The 19,313-nt window shown below is 37.7% G+C and overlaps 1 protein-coding gene across 1 annotated transcript in view; it reads right to left on the bottom strand.

Annotated features, from left to right (window-relative positions):
* Nucleotides 1–139: 139 nt before the first annotated feature.
* The window catches only part of LOC149651866 (unconventional myosin-Vb-like), a 419,287-nt gene continuing 400,113 nt past the window's right edge, over nucleotides 140–19,313 (bottom strand). The window contains exons 6-20 of the mRNA XM_089846978.1: nucleotides 17,166–17,397; nucleotides 12,908–13,015; nucleotides 9,984–10,096; nucleotides 9,775–9,906; nucleotides 9,555–9,688; nucleotides 9,409–9,493; nucleotides 8,584–8,725; nucleotides 8,058–8,263; nucleotides 7,632–7,769; nucleotides 3,716–3,737; nucleotides 2,651–2,931; nucleotides 1,806–1,982; nucleotides 1,700–1,739; nucleotides 717–841; nucleotides 140–648 (exon numbers count right to left, since the gene is read on the bottom strand). Of these exons, the coding sequence (XP_089703104.1) occupies nucleotides 514–648; nucleotides 717–841; nucleotides 1,700–1,739; nucleotides 1,806–1,982; nucleotides 2,651–2,931; nucleotides 3,716–3,737; nucleotides 7,632–7,769; nucleotides 8,058–8,263; nucleotides 8,584–8,725; nucleotides 9,409–9,493; nucleotides 9,555–9,688; nucleotides 9,775–9,906; nucleotides 9,984–10,096; nucleotides 12,908–13,015; nucleotides 17,166–17,397 (2,070 nt within the window). The 3' untranslated portion in view covers nucleotides 140–513. The remainder of the gene's footprint in view (nucleotides 649–716; nucleotides 842–1,699; nucleotides 1,740–1,805; nucleotides 1,983–2,650; nucleotides 2,932–3,715; nucleotides 3,738–7,631; nucleotides 7,770–8,057; nucleotides 8,264–8,583; nucleotides 8,726–9,408; nucleotides 9,494–9,554; nucleotides 9,689–9,774; nucleotides 9,907–9,983; nucleotides 10,097–12,907; nucleotides 13,016–17,165; nucleotides 17,398–19,313) is intronic.

A 19,313-nucleotide genomic window follows, 5' to 3' on the forward strand; every position in this document is an offset into this window, starting at 1 on the left:
AGGGTCTTTGTATGACGTCATATAATTCAGCCAATCGTGGGGTATGGACTTTTTTGGAAATCCTATACAACACTGTCTTCTCCTGGCGCCATCTAGCGTTCCAGATCGGTAATAAACGGCGCCGACGTAACCTTTAAAGGTGTTAAAACGCGCCCCATTTTCTTAGAGTGTATGCTTAACACGTAAAAGACGTTCAAAACCGAAACAAAAATCGTCTTGAACACATTAGAAAGTGAACATATTTTCACTTGAACATGTGCTCATTTTTGAACATGTATAGTAGAAAGAGTCGCATGAAGGTGTTCAGGGATTGTGTTCAGCTCCTGAACACATTTTCTGCATAATTAACATGTTCAGAGGCAGAGCACTTAAATAAAAACACGTTCAAAATCAAACACAAAATGGCTTGAATGCATTAGAAAAAAGAACAGATTTCTATTTGAACATGTTCTCATTTTTGAACATGTATAGGAGAGTGTTGCATGAAGATGTTCAGGGATTGTGTTCAATTTCCTAACACATTTTTTTCTGTGTAGCTAAACCATTTTTGCTCAACTTTTCGGCTTCCAGTTCACTCTCAAAATGACGTATTAGGCGTTTTTGGGATTCGAAAGCCACCAGAAGCTCGCCATCTTCATTTAAGTCTCCCTTCAGAATGGAATGATATATACCGCTTTAAAATGAGACAAGGCTATATCATATTAATAAAAACTTACTTTGTTCGCGTAAGCTTCTTCAACAACGTTCTTTATATCTAGTCTCTGATTTGCCAATATCGACCGCCTTTGAATAAGATTATCTCTACGTCTTTCTAGTGCATCTCGCATAGCGTTGACTTTTTCTGAAATGAACCAAAGACATATGGTTCAACCAATTACATTAAACAGAATTGAAGTGATCACAAATCAATAAGATCTATCACAACTACTCATATAACTGTAAGTCTCTCGCATAATACCTACATACTAGGGGAAGTAGCAATACCAAAAACGTACTGATGTAAGAAGAACATTGAATCAAAGAGAGTATAGGGGAGGAGTGGAAAGTGGGGCAAAACTTGTAGCCATTTTTTATCGCCCATCTTCAGAGCGCAGTAACGAGGAGTTTCCGTTTATAACGATAACCTGACGCGACGGCAGACCAATCAAAGGCAGAAACTCTCTCGTACCTCTAGTTATATTTAGTGGCAACATGTATTTTAGGCTTGTGGAGCGGAGGAGCTTCCACTCCTCCCCTTTTATATCTCTGGTTGAATATAGCAAATTCCCTAGCCGTCCTCGACTACTTTGAATGTTTCCATGGGAGTGGCTTATAATTTCAAAACCCGAGCTTGCCATCTATCGGCCATATTATCTTATATTTTGGGCTAAAAAGGTGGTTAAGTAAATAATATTTTAACACAAAGCTAGAAAAACGATATACCTAAAGAAAGATCAATTAAATAAATACATTCGTAACTTAAAAACTTAATTCCACTAAATCGGGAGGTACATCGCATTGTTGTCCGCTTTGCTTTTTCACCACTACAAGTCGCTATAAAAAATTTTATTGGTCGGAGTCAAAATAAATGCAGACGAAGTTTCTCAATGAAGTATAATGCGAGGATGGTACCATAGACTAAAGCTATCATTCGTCGTTCTTAATAACATTAACCCGATTTTGTCAATACTGATTCCATAACTAAAAAAGAGAGACATACCCATAATTTTTTTCGCATTCTCCTTAGCTAGCTCGTGCAACTACAATTAAAAACAAATTAAACAAAATCTTTTCTTGAAAACAGTCACTGCAATATCAATTTATACCCTACTGGAGTCTTGCGCCAGCTTTTCCTCCTTAGGCGTATCAAATTCCTGTCCATTCTGCATAGTCTTGATTTTATACAGAAGTCTTTCATTTTCAGTCATCGGTTCCTTCAACATTGCATTTTGTCTCGCTACTTGCTCACCATCCCCAGATAAAAGCACTTTCTCTAACATAGCCTATAAGTACAGTACTTGAATATTAACTCCAAATGAAGTTGGTTACCATTTTACAAAATTTCACTTTTAAAACAGAGTATGAAATTTTCGGACTTAAAAGCCAAGTTCAATATCCATGACCTATTTAAGTACGTGTTTACCACAGCCTACTTGATAACTTTCAGTCCATACTTCGCATTGAGTCACAACTAAGAGCATTAAACACAGATGGACAGGAATGGAGATACGGCGCGTGGTTCCTTTAGGGCAGCGCGTCTCTAGAACTCGACCAATGTTGAAAACTTTTCGACTCAAAACCAAAGCCAAACATGATTTATGAGTCGAAGAGTTACTGGACTCTCCCGCTAGGGGCGAGGACAGGCGATGCCATTAGAAGAACGGGGGGTTTTAGCTTATCATTCCAGTACATCCGTGCTTAATGGTCTTAGGTCCCAAGAAATGATAGACTTTTTCAAAACATTATCCAATTTCCCTGACTTTTCCAGGTTTTCCAGGTCGTGCACGAACCCTGTTCTAGCACCATCGGGATGTTACAAGACCCCGCTCAAATTACGATAAAAATAACTTGATTGCTTCTATTATAAAACTATAAGATCAAGGCGACAGCACCATCTTATTTCTTTCTTACAATATCCTGAATACTTTCTGGCTATAACTGCAATTAATACCTCGGAATCCATGGTATCGGAGACATCATCAAGAATAACTTCCGTAGCATCCGTCTGAATACTGAGTAGGCTGAAATCCACCGCTGTTCTCTTGTGAGTTTGATAAGGAAGATCCAGATTTCCCCCTCCCACTTTAACACGTGACATTTCATTCTGCATGCTTTCGCAACGTTGTTCCATACGCGCGTACTCCCGCATTAATTTTTGGTAAGCCTTGCGTTCCGATTCAAATTCATCCAAGAGCATTTTTTTCTCATTTTCAATTTTAGATTTCAGTATTTCTGAAAATTAAAAATGTGTGATGTCTATTAAGATAAAAAAGACAACTGGTCAGTGGTGTGCGTGTACCATGAATTTATTCATTAACATGAATATACATCTGCATTGACTAGTTAAACTACATATTCAGGGATGGGAGGGGCTTAGTTTGAGTGACGTCAGAGAATTGCCGGCGGTTTGTTTTTAAAGCTAAAGCTCTTGTCATTCGAAAGGCTAATTATGCTTGTAAATTGATCAACTACCGCGTTAATTTTACCTCCAAAACCAGGGAAAAACCCAGCAAGATCACCATTTCAGATGTTGGTAGTTAATTTTCAAACGTTTTATTTTCTTTATAGCCAAGGCTTAGCACTTTACCACCAGTTTTCAGTTTTAGATTAGGATAAACATTGCACGCACTTAATATAATTTCCTTTAAAAGATCAATATCACCTTTGGACATCGTGTTGAGATATTTATTTACGTATCGGCGATCATTTTAAATATTCAGTTGTCAGTTGACGCAGTTTGGTAAACCTGACCGAGTCTCGATTTTGATTGGCTACCGCGATGACGTTAAACGCGTTTGTAATAGAAAGGTCCCTCCCATCCCTGAATAACATGATAGAAAGGCTAATGATACACATATATATTCATGTTAATGAATAAATTCATGCGTGTACTCGTTAAGTTCGAGCACCGAGCCGAGTACTCGATTCGATACTAGATAACAACCGGAGCCTCCGGGATGAACTAGGCCCATGCGTGTGGCGAAGCGAGAATATTTTTTTAACTAATTTAGTTCACCGTGTTTTCCCGTTTGGGGGCGCTGATACGACCGAAAAATAAACAAAGTTCAACCCCGTGACCCTGTCGGCTGCTTAAGTATTTGAGCCAAGGTCTCGGATTGTAAGTATACGTTTTTATAACTCTTACTGAATTATTTTAATTGAAATAATTTATTTTGTTGTCATCAATACCATCTAACCGAAATATTCAGTAAAAAGTGAATAGCCCCAAAAACATTTACGTTAATTTTAGGATGAAACTTTTCTCTATCATAAAAATTTTATGACTGACCCCTAAAATATCAACGATAATTTAAGGAAGACCCCTATCACAACGGAAAAATAAGCGCCATCTATGGTGAAAATATTTTTTCCTAACAAACTGGATATTTGCCCACATAAAATTTGACATGCATGGGCCTAGTTCATCCCGGAGGCTCCGTAACAACATATTGAAATACTCGAGGACAGTCTGGGCAGTAAGGATATTTTTTAAACTAGTCCTTGGGACCAGTGACCCCCTAGTGTCCTCCTAAATAATAAACTGGTCTTAGAAAGAAATGGTCCCCAGCCTTTGTTCTCCTATAGATTTGCAATTAATAAACTGCTCCCGAGGACCACCAACCCCCACTTCTTGAATTTAAAAACTAGTCCAAGCAAGGAAGTGTGCTATTTCCCAGACTACTCGAGGAAGGTTTGAGTAGCTTTTAAACTTCTTAAACAGTCTACAAATATGCAAATCCAAGGCTTTGAACTTTAGCAGACGATGTGCTCATGAGCATTTATGTTGAAAAGAACATTATAAATGTTTAATCGTTCACTAACAATCTTTAAAACCTGTTAATTGAATATATTCGTTATTTTAAGAAATTTACTCGATTAATACTCGACAAGTAAATACTTGGGACTCGATAAGTACTCAAAAAACATAAATATGACCTAAATACTTGTTCGTGCTCGCGTATAAAAGGTATAGAAATTTTGTTCACTAGTAAGATTATCAAAAAACAAACTTTATTTCGATTTAAAACAAACAACACGCTTATCTTTCAGGTGTGGTCGAATGGGCCGCTACCTTTACCTCAACGTTTTCGCGACTGACTATTTTTCAAAACATGTTTTCAACTTTTCGTAGGGGTTTTGGTCCAATAAATTGGGGGAATCAAGAGGGGAATCAAGGAATAATTCGGAACATGTAGCTGGCGATATTAATAAATGGGGAAACACTGTTAGTGAACAATCCCTAGCGGTAGTTAATCCATGCCTTAATTGCCTGTCTTGTCAAAATCTACATTGGTTGGTAACATACCGTGCTTAAAAAATTTTGCTTTAGGGCTATGAGGAGTGTCATACGCATGGTAATTTTTTCTTATTAGGTAATTAATGCTTTAACGGTAAACAAATTGTGCATAACGTTCATAAAACAGCAGTCAGTATAACCAAATGTGGATGAGAGGGAAAGTATGACAATGGCCATAGAGCCTGTGTTAAAAAACGCGGACATCAAAGTTTCGCCAATAACTATTTAGTTTACTAGTGACTGATGGACTTGCAAACTCGCGACTGAAAGTAGTTCAGACATTTATGCTCCTTGGTTTAACCATAACCCACTCGATCACGCGATTCACGATGCAAGCTGATCGCGCTATAGCTAAATTACCGAGATTTATTTTAAACGTATCTAGTTTTATGTGCTCTTCTATTGCTTCGATAACCTTACTTAAATCCATATTATACCTTCAAATACCTTTTAAAACCTTACCAGCTACTCTAACTGTGTCCTGACTACAAACACAAATCGAGGAAGTTCTAGCATACAAAATAGCAGACGACGGTAACCTTGTAACCACGAATTAACACAAGACCTATTTTAAGGGAGTGTACAGGCCCAGTATAGCTACGCCAATAAAACGGTCAACTACGGCGAAACTCTGATGACTCGCGACTTTTGGCCATTTTCATACTTTTCCTCTCATCCACTTTTGGTATAACATACCGGTTTCCAATGCATGGACTACAAAATTTTATAATTATGAGCATATATAGGCCCGCATTTGACGACATTATCTAATTAACAATGGTTAATGGTAGAAAAGACTTACTTTTATAACCTTTTTAAGTATTTTTTGACAAGAGAGCTTTAAGTCATTTCTATTGACATCCTTCCATCGACTAAGTACTCCATACCGATTTAAGAAGTCCAAATAAGTCCATCTAAACAAGATGGCCCAAGGGCTGGGCCTTAATAGTAATTTTACACGGCTCACGTGACCCCCCGTATAGTTGATTTCCAATAAATCGTACAACTAAAAACATTTCTGAAACACAATCGTGTATCCCTTTAATTTCTAATAACGTCACATTTCAAATAATATTAATGAAACTAAATTGTGCACCCCACTAAAGTATAATTTTTAAAAACCATACGAATCAAATAATGTATTTAAACAAAATCCTGGATCCCCTAAACCAGAAATCACTATGACCGTAAAGCGTCCCCTCTGTTTTACGAAACCTAACCTAACCATCCAGCATAATCTCTGATGAATCACGCGCACAAAGTGCAGTAGTGCACGAAAATTATCATCTTGTTTCCCTCCACTCAAAAAAGCCCGCGAGATTTAAACTACCTTTCTTTCCTCTCTCTCCGAGCGGGATGCCCCCTCTCCCTCTTCCCCCTCTCACTAATATACCAGGCAGGCAGTTCTCTCTCTACGCGGAGCTTCGTATCGCCACCGCGTACGCTAGCGATCTCTCGCTCTCATCGTAAGCGTACGTTTCGCGGACGCGACCGGTTTCCCTCTCTTATCGTAAGCGTTCGTTTCGCGGACGCGTCCGGCACAGGGACAGGGACAGGGGTTTTGGTGCAGTTTCTTAAATTTTACCGGAATTAAAATTCCGTGTAAAATTAAAAAGTGAGAATATAAAAATATACCATTTGAACCATTTTGGTAAGTTTCGTCATCAGCAGGGCTGTATTGAAACATGCGCGGTAACGTCATAAACTGGACCCGACAGATTCGGCGGGTACTGGCAAAGGCTTAAAAAATTGGGACTCGGGCACCCGTTAGTGTCCTAAAAAATGTGTACCTAGTTCGAGAAAAACAAATGAGTATTGAAGTACTGTATTCGGATAATTTTCAAGTCCATCTTCTTATTCAATCTGCATTACTAAGCCTTTGACAGCGCCTCACCAGGCGTCGCTTTACGAGAATCTATCACCTACGAGCTCCAAGTGACAAACTTATGGGGAACATATCTTATAATAAACTTATGGTTTCGTTAATGATTCTGATGTTATTTTAATATTTTATTAATCTAAAAATGGGTGTCTATTCTGACCATTCTATTCTAAATTGACACATGAAGATCTTTAAATACCTGGATGGAAATCCAGCCGCGCTTATTCTGACAGTTTCCAATACACCAAAAGCCCTGAGTTGTTGAACAGCTCGTTTAGGATCAAATTTAAAAGCTTATTTATCGTCATTGGGTTTAATACATCTGACATAGTGAGGCGTAGTTGCGTTCAAAGTTGCCATAAGAAGACCCAATGATTCTTTAAACTGAAAAGTTAAAAAACCATTCAAATTAATACAAGATTCTTAGATTAATGAAGGCAAATAAGAGAGAACAGCAGTAAGGAAATAAATCATAGACTATGTAAGAGTTAAGCCACGAAAAGATTTTTTTATATAATTCATTTTGATTGGCTGAAGATATGAAATCATAAACTTGAGTCAGTAGAAACTGGATCACAGATCGAAATTTTCCTAGTCAATTTTTTTTTGTGACTCAACTCAAACCTTCAATTCACACGATCCAACTGCTTCATTCAACTCGAGTTGACTCAACAGGTTGAGTCAAAAAGTTGGATCGTCTGAAAGAGTCTTAATATTGGCTCAAGGATTCAAACACAGTTATAACCAACTGACCTGCGAGCCCACTGTCATTTTATTCTGTTTTTGGGATTTTCCAGGCCCTTGAGCGGCTGCCTTAACAGAAACTGTTTTCAAACCTTTAGTGGCTTTTGCCGGATCAACTTCTTCAAACAGCTCCGCAACTAACTGAACCTACGCAAATTGAAATATAAAAACGGTATTACTTCAATTTTAACACTATTAAGTTATAATTAACAGTTGAAAATAGCGCATTCTCAGAGTTGACTATCACATTCGAAGATTTAAAGGGACTGGCTGGAGCTGTTGGGGTGAAGGGTAGTTCAAACTGTTTGTGTAGCATATTGCTTCACGCCACCGCGACGGTGGCACCATTCCTTGTGGCCAAAGAGTTTTTTAAGGCGGACTTCACCAAAACCGCTACGTAGAGCCCCTTTAAGTAGGAATGAGAAAGCCACAAACCTGACTAGCTTTCAATATATTAATTTGTTCTTCCATAACAGTATCATGATTTTTCTCCAGGAATCCGGAAGAGTCGTACGTCACTTTGTCGGCAAAATGGCGAATTAGGAATGACGTTTGTGAGAGTCTAGGTTTCTCAAAATGCTCCCATTTTTCACACTGCTCAAATAGTGTCTTGCACCAAGTTTGGTCACTGCCTTTAGGCATCCATCACAAGAAAATTAAGTTAAACAATTAAGACTTTCTAGGCTAATTTAATGGACTTCTGATAATAATTATTGCCCGCTATGACACACCCGCTTTTAAAGAAGACACACGACAAATAAAGCTCTTGAGCGTTACACCTGCCCAGCAGTTGCAGGGCAGAGATTTGACGAAAAACTCGTCAATAAGTAATGAATAACAATGAAACAATAAAAAAATACTATAAGGTCATTTCATTTCTGTGACATAGCACGCAACAGGGTTAAAAAGTGTCCACGAAAGACCACAAGTTCGCAGAAAGGTTTTAGTGAGCGGTTTCTTACCCTGCATTCTTCATCCAGAAGTCCAAGAATGCCAAGTTTACTTTCAATGAGATCAATACATGGCTGATTATGGTAATATTCAACTAACTTCGATTCAATTTTCTCTCGAAAATATTCTTCTTGTTCGAGTTTTAAGACATGCTGAAGAAAAATGATCGTTATTTAAATTTTTACATACTAGAGTATGAGCAAAAGTTTATAAGGTATGTTCCGTAAGTTTGTCACTGGTTACAAACTGGAGCTTGTCATGAAGTGACGTAGGCCATAGATTCGAGGTAAACCGACCCCTGGTGAGGCGCTGTCAAAGACTAAATAGCCTAGGAAGATGGACTGCAAAATTAACCACCGAGTGTAGTACTTCAATTCTCGTTTGTCGTTCTCGAACAAGCTCTCAGTTAGTTTCTAGCAATACGAAGCACTACCAACGAGATATACAAGGCCCATGCACGCTCACTTCGAAGGGGGAGTCACTCACCCATATATATTTGACTTGTGTGGTTGATAGATGGCGCTTCTTAGTCTCTTTAATACACTTAATCATTAGGCTTAATTCACATGAAATCCCACCGCGCGCTTCTTCGCTCGAGGTTCGAAACTTAGAGCAGGCAGCTGGTCAAGTGAGGTTTACGTAAATTTTTAGACTTAAACGCGCCTCTAGCGGGAAAATCGTGGCGATTTAAAAAGGTCCGGAAAAAAATATAAAAAAATTGGCGCCCGCATGGGCCTTGTATATCTCATTGTTAGTGTACGAAGCATAGGAAGTTTCATACTTACGGAACATATCACTTATAAACGTATTCAGATCTAAACTACCGTTTACTAACTTGATTGAACTGCTGCTGTAATTTTTTTTCATTAGCATAATTAATACAAAACTGTTCGAAACTATTGGTTTCAAACGTTTCAAACCTTCAGGAATATATAATTGTTATTACAATTTGAAATTAGCTTAAGAAAGTGGCCATTTTACCCGTAAATGTCTAAAACTCCTATGAAATGGTGGATCTTGTCATCAGAAACGAGAGATTTATTTATTTGGCTTACAATCCAATCAAAGAGTTTGGCGTAAATATGTTTGGCTAAAGCATCTCTAGAAAAAGAAGCCTATGGGATAAAAATTTCATATTGAACAACTTCAGTTTTCATTTGAGCATGCGCGCTGCAAAGTCTTTATTATAACAACTGCGTACCTGTTCAACAGGCATGGGTTTTGTGATTACTTCCTTCATGCTCTGTAGTTCTCTATGACACAGGCATCTACTCATGTTTGTAGCATCAACACCAAGGAGTTCAGAGAGCACCACAAGATGAAGATCATTTTTCTACCGTTAAATAATTCCCAAAAATTATTATTTAGCCCATGATAAAGAGTTCTTTCAATTCATTCGAACTTCCTTACCGATACGAATGAGCTTTCGGTATCTTCTTCACCAGGTAGAAACTGTACGTTTCCAAGATGCAAAATAGCAGCCAATATTCTTAAAATGGTGATCCTCTGGAGGTCAGAGAAGCCTGTATAATTATGTTAGTAAGTACATGCAATGCAACATCATGTCGTTAACCTCCGACCAATCACGTAACTCCCTGCCCTCTATTTAAAGGGAATGAGAAGCTTCGTTTGAAAAACCTCTGATTTATATATAAAAAAAAAAGATAGAATTAATTTCTGTGAATTCAAAAACATCAAGCTTTTAATTCTCCGATATCTGCATATTTGGCAATATGCATTTGAAAATGCTTCATATGAAATGATTTGAAATCCACTTTTTATGAAAGGCTAAAACGTTTCCCGTAGGCTGACGCATGGACGAAACAATACTGAAGGACGGATGGCAGCCCATAGAGCCCCATACTAAGCGACAAAACAACCAATGTTAAGCTTACTTCCCCCTTTTCAGCCCCAAAACGAAGGGGGGTTATGAAAAATAGTGAGTCAAATCCCGGAGAAAGCTAGCCCCATCTAGACAAAATAAGACGTGAACTGCTTCAAAAAAAAAATAAAAAAAAAGATTTTTGAAATTTTGCAATCACAAATTTTTAAATTGCATGAAATTAAAACTAATTAATTCATGTTTAAAATAATAAAATTATATAACCCTTGGACAATGAAAAACTTATCGGAGACTGAGAGGCTTGCCATTTCTGCTTCCAACCATTTTAAATTTCCATTTCAGTAATTCAGTTTTTGAAATTTGGATTTTGGAACGAGCCTGAATTAGGACTGTTCACGAGCCGAGCTGAGCGAGCTTTTTAAAAGCTCGGCTCGGCTCGAGTCAAAAAAACGGCGGCTCGGCTCGAGTCGAGCCGAGCCGCCGTTGGGTCTTGGCTCGGCTCGAGCTCGGCTCGGCTCGAAAATGATCGAGCCGAGCCGAGCTGGCTCGATTAACATATACATGTTTAAAAAAAATTGCTACTACCAACGTCAAACTTGAGAATGACTATAAATGCCATCCCATGTTTAGGAATGTAGTGGTTCAGTAAAACCCGCTCTTTAAAATATGCTCAAGGCTAGAGACGAGAGATTTTTCCCACGCTTTATTTCATGTAAAAATACAACGGAAAGCTATTGGTGGAGAGAATAAAGACTAAAAGGAAAGCACTATATCAGTGACTAAGCTCGCGAGCCGGCTCGCGAGTCGGCTCGGCTCGATGCCTATCGGCTCGGCTCGGATCGACCATAAAAAAGCTCGCTCGTTAATTAATCGAGCCGCAAAAGTGGCGGCTCGGCTCGGCTCGAACTCGGCTCGCTCGTCACGAGCCCGAGCTGGCTCGAGCTCGTGAACAGTCCTAGCCTGAATCCGTTGAACAATGAACCAATGATTACTGACTTTTTTGTCACGTGCCTAATGTCGTTACCCTGGTTTTTCAGAACATTGATTCCCCCATATGCCCCCCACTATCCGGTTTGCTACTTTCTGCCGCTAGAAGGCCAATTAACAAGTATTTTTCAACTTTCTCCCGCTGCCATTCGTCCTTCAGTATTGTTTCGTCCATGGCTGACGTCACAGATATATTTCTCACGTGAGATGGTGCCACTCTCTCCGCTATCAGACCATAGAGACTAGAAACCCCAAGGAGTGGCAGGTCCCCCGCTCTACAAGCGCAAATAATGATGTTGCTCATAAATTAGTTCATGAGAGCTTCCGGCCCGTTTAATTTTGCTTAGCGGAAGTCGCCCTGTACCAGGAAAAAGGGCAACAAATTGAGGCATTCCTGCCACTCCTTGGGGTTTCTAGTCTCTATGATCAGACCCAGAGTTTAGACTGGCGAGAAGCTTAAGACGCGTATAGGATTCCCGCGCTTTTTTCCTCACGTCATAGTGACGTCATCAAACGGGCGAACAAGCTCGACAAGACAAAATCATTGATATTTCGAAACTGAGTTTTCGTGACTTTTCAATGGATTTTAGAAATATAAACTTTGGTTCAATTATATCAAAAACTTGATATTTTTGAAAGTATAACATAATAACACTTTCGTGGTAAAATATGATGTGAAATTGCAAATTCGCATTCCCTTTAACAAAATTTCTGTGAAACGCTCCATGTTGAATAACATTTGAAGCGAAATTTGATAAAATTGAGCGATGTGCCAATCGGTATGTTATCGATTGGGCGTGTTATATAAACAGCATTGTCCAAAACGGCTTTTTCATAAACGCGTTTGCCATTATAGCCATTTCTCGTTTTAGCGCATTTTGATTACAGCGTTTATATCTTGAGCGTACGAAAGTACGCCTTTTCCAAAATATTGTTGTTTATCTTCATTAACTTCCCAAAATAATATGCCTTTTCCAAAAAATTATATTTTATATTTACTTCCGATATAACACTACTCCTTTTTGCATAATATTGTTTTTTATCCTATATACTTAATATAATAGAGATTTCCCTCCCTATCAATCACAGTTTGGGCGGAAACAGCAACCGCTGTTTTGGGAAATAGCGCTGTATTGAGAAACGCGGAAACAGCAACCGCGCTTTTGCTTGTACGCGGTTTTGCAAACCGCTGTTTTGGGAACCGCTTTATTCCAAAACGCTCCTTTGAAAACCGCTCAACTACCCGTGAACCGTGACAATCGTGGTGCAAGATATATGGCACGCCATGTAAACTTTGATAATAAAAGGCGATTGGTCGGAGATAATAATTAAAAATTATCTATGATATCTCTTTCTTAACTAATTTGAGTTTAAAAATTAATCGCAGAAGATGGATCATATAATTAGTAAAATTGATAAGAAAAACCAATTTATTTCACTTTTCACCCACCTTTTAACCAAGTGGTCCTAGATGAACTAATGCTTAAACTAAATTCTAACTTACCAAGCAGTGTAAATGCTCTCTTCGTGTCTTTAAAACTGTGGCCATCATTTACAGATGGAATAACGGGCGACTGGCCTTGGTTAGTGTAGTGAAAGCTATCGCAATCACCTGAAAGTTAACAAGGGTTGCCGTTAAAATAATAAGTAAAGCTTTGATGGAAAATAACACTGGAAAATGACACATTTTAAGTCAAATCATGACCATAATACATCAGGTGAAGTTCATCCAAAACTTAAAGCAAAAAAACAGCCATTTTTCTAAGCACAAACGGAAAAATATTATCCAAAAAATTTTGACCTCTTATTACAATATAATTAGCATTTAATTAGCCTTAAAAACGAGGACTACTGCGTCATCCGCCATTGGATTAGTGGCGTCTGCTTAATTGAACCTCTTCTAAGTAGGGCTTGGGGTAAAGATTCTGGCTAGCAGACGCCACTAAGCCAATGGCGGATAGCGCAGTAGTCCCCGTTTTTAAGACCAATTAAATGCTGATTATTTTTCAATAAGAGATCATTTATTCATTTATTTTTTAATATTTTTCCTTTTATATTTAGAGAAAGGCTGTTCTTTTAAGGTATGATGTTATGTTACATGAACTTATTTCTTGTAGGAAAAAATGGCAATTACATTTTTATAAGATTTTACAGAGGACAAAACAATTAGGCTATAGATTATACTGCATAATTACGAAAATAACTATTGTTAAAAAAATTCAGAATAACGCTTTTAGTACAGTCATTTTAGCCCAAAAATAGAGGGAACCCGCAACAAATTGAAACAAAGCTGAAAATTTCAGATCTTATAGATTTTTGGGCGCTCTTTAACGTGGTGTGGTCTCCCACACTCTCCCATTGGAGGAATTTCCGCCATATTGGAAAATGGCGGACAAAATCGAGAAAATGTTTAAGAACTCCGGTTCTACTCAACCGATTAACACGTAATTAGGCTTCAATTGTAGATCACCTTCAAACACACAATGCACATCTTAAGATATTTTGTCCTACAACTAACCGGAAGTTCACAATCTGACTCTGAAGATTAGCCTCATATAAAAATGGGAATTTAAAGCATTTTATGGTTTCTATATTCAGAATACATTTCCAAAATCGACAAAAAGTTTAATAACTCTGGTTCTACTAACCCGATTAACAAGTTATTAGGCTTCAATTGTAGATTACTTTCAAACACATAATTCATCCAAAAGATACGGAAAGTGAGGCAAATCTAATTTTTGAGTATTTCGAAACGGTTTCAAGCGAAATAAATGCAAAGAGGGTTTTAAACCTAAAATATATTATTCCCACTATATTTTTACCTCTTTAAGTGACGATGACGTCACGGAGAGGTATTATACTGGACTTGTGTGTTGGGGGGGGGTGTCTGTCTGTCTGTGTGTCGGTCACCGCGTCCGCATTTGGCAAATCGGAGCAAACGTTTTGCTTCTACTCCCAACGTTAGGATCAAGAAGTGCGTGGCGATCGGCTAGGGTTACGAGAAACGTCTAGCCTCCCAATTGCAGGGCTTCAACCAAAGGTTCATGCAATTGCGGATTTCTTATCATTTATTGTGAATCAATCGCCTTATATACCCTAAATTTCCAAAAATTGTTAAAGAGGCATACGCTAGAATTCAAACGTCAACAATAGCTATGTTTAAAATTATTTTAGGAATTAAGTTTCTTAAAACGACTTCAGTAGAATTACGTTAAACTACTGACGACTAAAGTAATTAATATCAATTATATTTTCTTAATTATTTTCTTCATATTGTTAATTGCGTCTCGTATCGGAGAGGTTTATTTTGGTTTACCAACTTGTATATTAGTATATTTATCAATATTAGTGAAGCTTAAGTTTAATCATAGTCCTCTACTTGAGGTTTAGCCTCAAAATCTCTATGTTCATTTGAACAAGATACTCCCTTGCATTGTCTACAAATTGAAGAACAGACTGGACCAGTTTTACCGCATTCACATTTCAAATCACGGACTTCCTTGCATTTACGAGGGATCATCTGCAGAAGCTCAGCTGGAGCAGGTTGTAGAGTGGTAACGATTGGTTTGAGTTCAGATCCTACCTATCTCCAACCCCATTCTCTAGCATTTAGGCTGCTTCCAAGCCACGTTTGAACTTGGTGATAAACTCTAATTGAATGTTGCTTTGCTGCCGCACTTGTTGGTGGAAGAGAAGCTAATTCAAAAGCTCAATTCCATAATCTTCATTTAAAGTATACACTTGGTTATGTCAACTTTGTTTCACACGCTTTAACTCAACTTTAGCCGTATTGACAAGTGTGGGCGAACAACGGTATATATTAAAATATTAAGCTTTATGATGGTAAAAAGGCTGTTTTACCCTCTCCCGTACTATACATTATAGCTCTTGTCAGAAAAGAAACAAAATTTGTCAGTAATAGGAACTATATGTTTAATTTTGGAAACGTATTCTGAAAATAGAAACCATAAATGCTTTAAATCCCCAATTTTTATATGAGGCTAATTTTCAGGGTCAGATTGTGAACTTCCGGTTAGTTGTAGGACAAAATATCTTAAGATGTGAATTATGTGTTTGAAGGCGATCTACAATTGAAGCCTAATTACGTGTTAATCGGTTAAGTAGAACCGAAGTTATTAAACGTTTTCTCGATTTTGTCCGCCATTTTCCAATATGGCGGAAATTCCTCCAATGGGAGAGTGTGGGAGACCACACCACGTTAAATAGCGCCCAAAAATCTATAAGATCTGAAATTTTCAGCTTTGTTTCAATTTGTTGCGGGTTAAAACCTATTTTTCCTGTACTATTTGTACAGGTTACGTTTTTTATAGAGAAGAATCACAAGTGGTATTGTTTAAACAGGGTTCATACAACTTTTGGAAATAAATTTCCCTGAGATATTTAGGTTTTTCCCCATATACTTCCCTGAATTTTCCAGGTTTTTACCGTATATGGAGTATCCTATGGAGCAAATGTTAACGAAGGAGGGGGGGCAAATAGGACTATAACATACTAAAAGGACATCCTCGTATCTCTAATATAACCAGAGTTATGAGCCTCCAAAGTATAGTGTAATGTTAATCCTACGGAGAGTATGTTCACGAACAATTTGCTCAATTACTCGGCAACTGTTTGATGCAAATTTCCCCGAATTTTACTAAAAATTCTAAATTTCCCTGAATTTTCCCTGATGTTTTTGTCAACTATTTATTTCCCTGATTTTTCCAGGTTTTCCTGGTTTTCCAGGTTTGTATGAACCCTGTGTTAGGTGATTAAAATTCCAGGTGGAGGTAAATTTTTATAACTGAGTAACTTATTGACAGGTAGTTAGCTTCTAAAAATTAGAAGTATCGTAACTTTTTAAAATTAATTCAGTATTATATCATCCAACACCCGAGCATTCCAATTTCCAAGTAGAACTCTCTAAACTGACTTATTTATCCATCAAAGCCCGTGGGGACTTTATTATGTACTAGCTGTTACCCGCGGCGTCGCTCGCGTGTAATAAGAACTTCAATAACATAAAGAATGGGTAGATTTTACTAATGACTAATATTTTTGTAGCACCCTAGGAGCGAAGGCACTCGGCGTTGCCCTTCAGCCCGTCGGAACATTTTTATTACTTTTCACGCGGAAATTATTCCATAAAGAAGGGTTTTTATATTTCTGGCCGCCATATATAAAGATGGCAACAAATCGAACCCAAAAGACCCTTCGGCCCGTATATAGGTTAAAGGAAACTAGTGTAATAAATATTTGTGAAATCGGTTGAAACGCGCGGACTTTGTTTGCATAGAGAAGATGTTTTACATTTCTAGGCGCCATTTATTAAGATGGCGGCGGATTGGAAATATCTTTCTTAGTACGCGCCTACTACTTATGAGTAACGTTCCGGCAAATTTCCAGCCTTCTAGCGCAAGCGGTTTGGGCTGGGCGTTGATTATCAGTCAGTCAGACAGACAGGACTTTGATTTATATAGATTGGACTGCCACATCTTTCTAACTTGATGGCGTTCTTTGTCAGCCATTTCCCGCCAAATTTGGATTTCGCGCGCTATTTCATTGAAGAATTGAAATTAATGCGATGTCGTTCCGCAAGAATTGGTGCCCAAATAAAGTCCGGGAAACCGCGCTTCTTGCATAAGATAGTGACGAACTAAAACATCACTTTTGAGATTAGATGCACGCTGCTTGATAGATAAACAAGTCATAAAGAATGTCTAACACACAACACCAATTTTCACAGCTAATTAATGGCGTACCCAACTGCAGTTCTTCAAGATCCTCAGCCTTGTCCTTGGCCGCTGCGCACAGTTGATAAAATATGTGGTAATTTCTTTCATCAACCGCTTGAAAGACCACCCTTGATTTTTCAAGTAAGTATGTTCTCATGTTGACACCGACAATGTAGTACTTTGAGTTGAAATCTAGCTCAATATATTTTCCAAATCTAGAGCTGTTATCATTTTTTGTCGTTTTGGCATTTCCAATGGCCTGCAGAAAATAGAATTGACATTAATTTTGGCTCAGCACTCAAAAGTCAAAGGACTTTCGCGTAAGGCTATGTAAAACAAGAATGAAATGGCAAACAACTAGACCTGGGCGGTTAACCGTTTCAATCAAATAATTCGATCGAATACCGAACCAAATAATTGAGTAATTCGATAAGCTCATTTTCACCATTCAATACAAATACCGAACTGACTATTCAGTTGAAGTTCGACTACCATAAATTTAGGGCCTTGCATTTCAGCTCCCTCTTATTTAAAAATATATTTTCCCATTTTTTAATCTCACTAACTTACGAAAGAAATTGTTGCACATCGGCCTGACTGTTAACGCTTTAAAAAACGGTCCTTATGCTGTTCTCTCCCTCGCGTAACAAGAAAGTAGAGATTATGGGTATCACCATAAGAAAATAATATATAGCTCCCTATAAGTGTGAAACGTAGTATATTTTCTTACTACAGCATTTGCTTCCAAATTTGGCACGCTCACGCTTTTACGCCCCGTGGGAGAAGTTTCGGAACTACGAGTAAAAGGGGGGCGAAACCGCCGCCGCCACCTAAGGTCTCCGCGAAAGGCACGATGGGCCGGGAAATATCGCCGCGCCCGTAGAGACACAAGATACTCCTTACCTCGTACCAGTGTAGGCGCTAGCCTCGTTCCTCAAAATCTCGCGCCATCTATTAATTTATTATGATAATTTTGACATGTACTTAATCAGTTATAATTATCATAATAATAACGTCTAGACCTTTAACTATTTATTTACAATATAAAATTTGAAAATTTTCTACACAAATATTTCATCTTTTTTAACGCCAAAAACTCTTAATAGGTGGCATTAGAAACTTTTAACAAATTTCAACGGAAGAAAATGCTGTTTACATGGCTTAAATGTAGAGTTTCATACTTATAGGGAGCTATATATTATTTTCTTATGGTATCACGCACTTAAACACCTGTAAAACAAGTTGGGAAAACCAAAATATTACCTCTCCGAGTCTAGAGGTCTACTACTACAAACTTATTTACCTAGATATGGAATTATTTCTCTTTTTTGAAGTAAATATTTACGAAATATTAAAGCAGTATTCCAAGCATAGCGAATATACAGTAAAGCAGACGACATTTTACATCAAATAAGGATAAATCTTGGACATATGGAAATCAGTCAATGGGGAAAGAACAGGAAATGAAGTCTACGCTTCAGCTCTTTACCGTATATTCTGATAGCTACATTCACAACTGGTTTGCAGTGTAAACACTATCGTCTCGTCTCACCTCAACAATATTCTTAGTTTGCCAACATGAATGTTAACGTTTAATAACATCAAAGCTATATTGTAGCTAGACGCACTAATAGTCAATGCGCACCATAAAGAGAATATAAAGTCTGTAGCTACTACCCGTTTACCATTAGCCCTTTTACTATTCTAATTGCCACCATGATCTTTTCTTCTATTATAAAATCTTAACCTGATTATTTAAGAGTGTATTTAACTTTCGGCTCACTCTGAACCGTTGATGTCTCTTCATTTCAGACACGAAAATCAAAGCCCAAAGTTTACTTCACCTCAGGCCTCAATTATTTACTCTTTGTTTCACTAAGCCTATTGCGGATAAGACTTGATATACCCGCCGGAGTCTCAGTCTTAATTTTCTTCATGAAATCACTAAACCAAGGATTATTCTATATACAGATGTAGTATAGCTTAAGTAATATATAAACAGCCATTTCAAATAACAATATTAAAAGAAATCTTTGGAAAATCAAAATGAAAGAGAGCTTTAAAGCTACAAAAGTACTAAATGCATCATAATTACGAAAAATACATCCACATATTCACTTTATATTATGGAAAAAGGGAATATTAAGGTTCTGTATGATTTCTTAACACATCAAC

The sequence above is a fragment of the Phalangium opilio genome, unplaced genomic scaffold (assembly GCF_054372755.1).
Source record: "Phalangium opilio isolate 3A_F unplaced genomic scaffold, DU_Popi_V2 ptg000082l_1, whole genome shotgun sequence".
NCBI lineage: Eukaryota > Metazoa > Arthropoda > Arachnida > Opiliones > Phalangiidae > Phalangium > Phalangium opilio.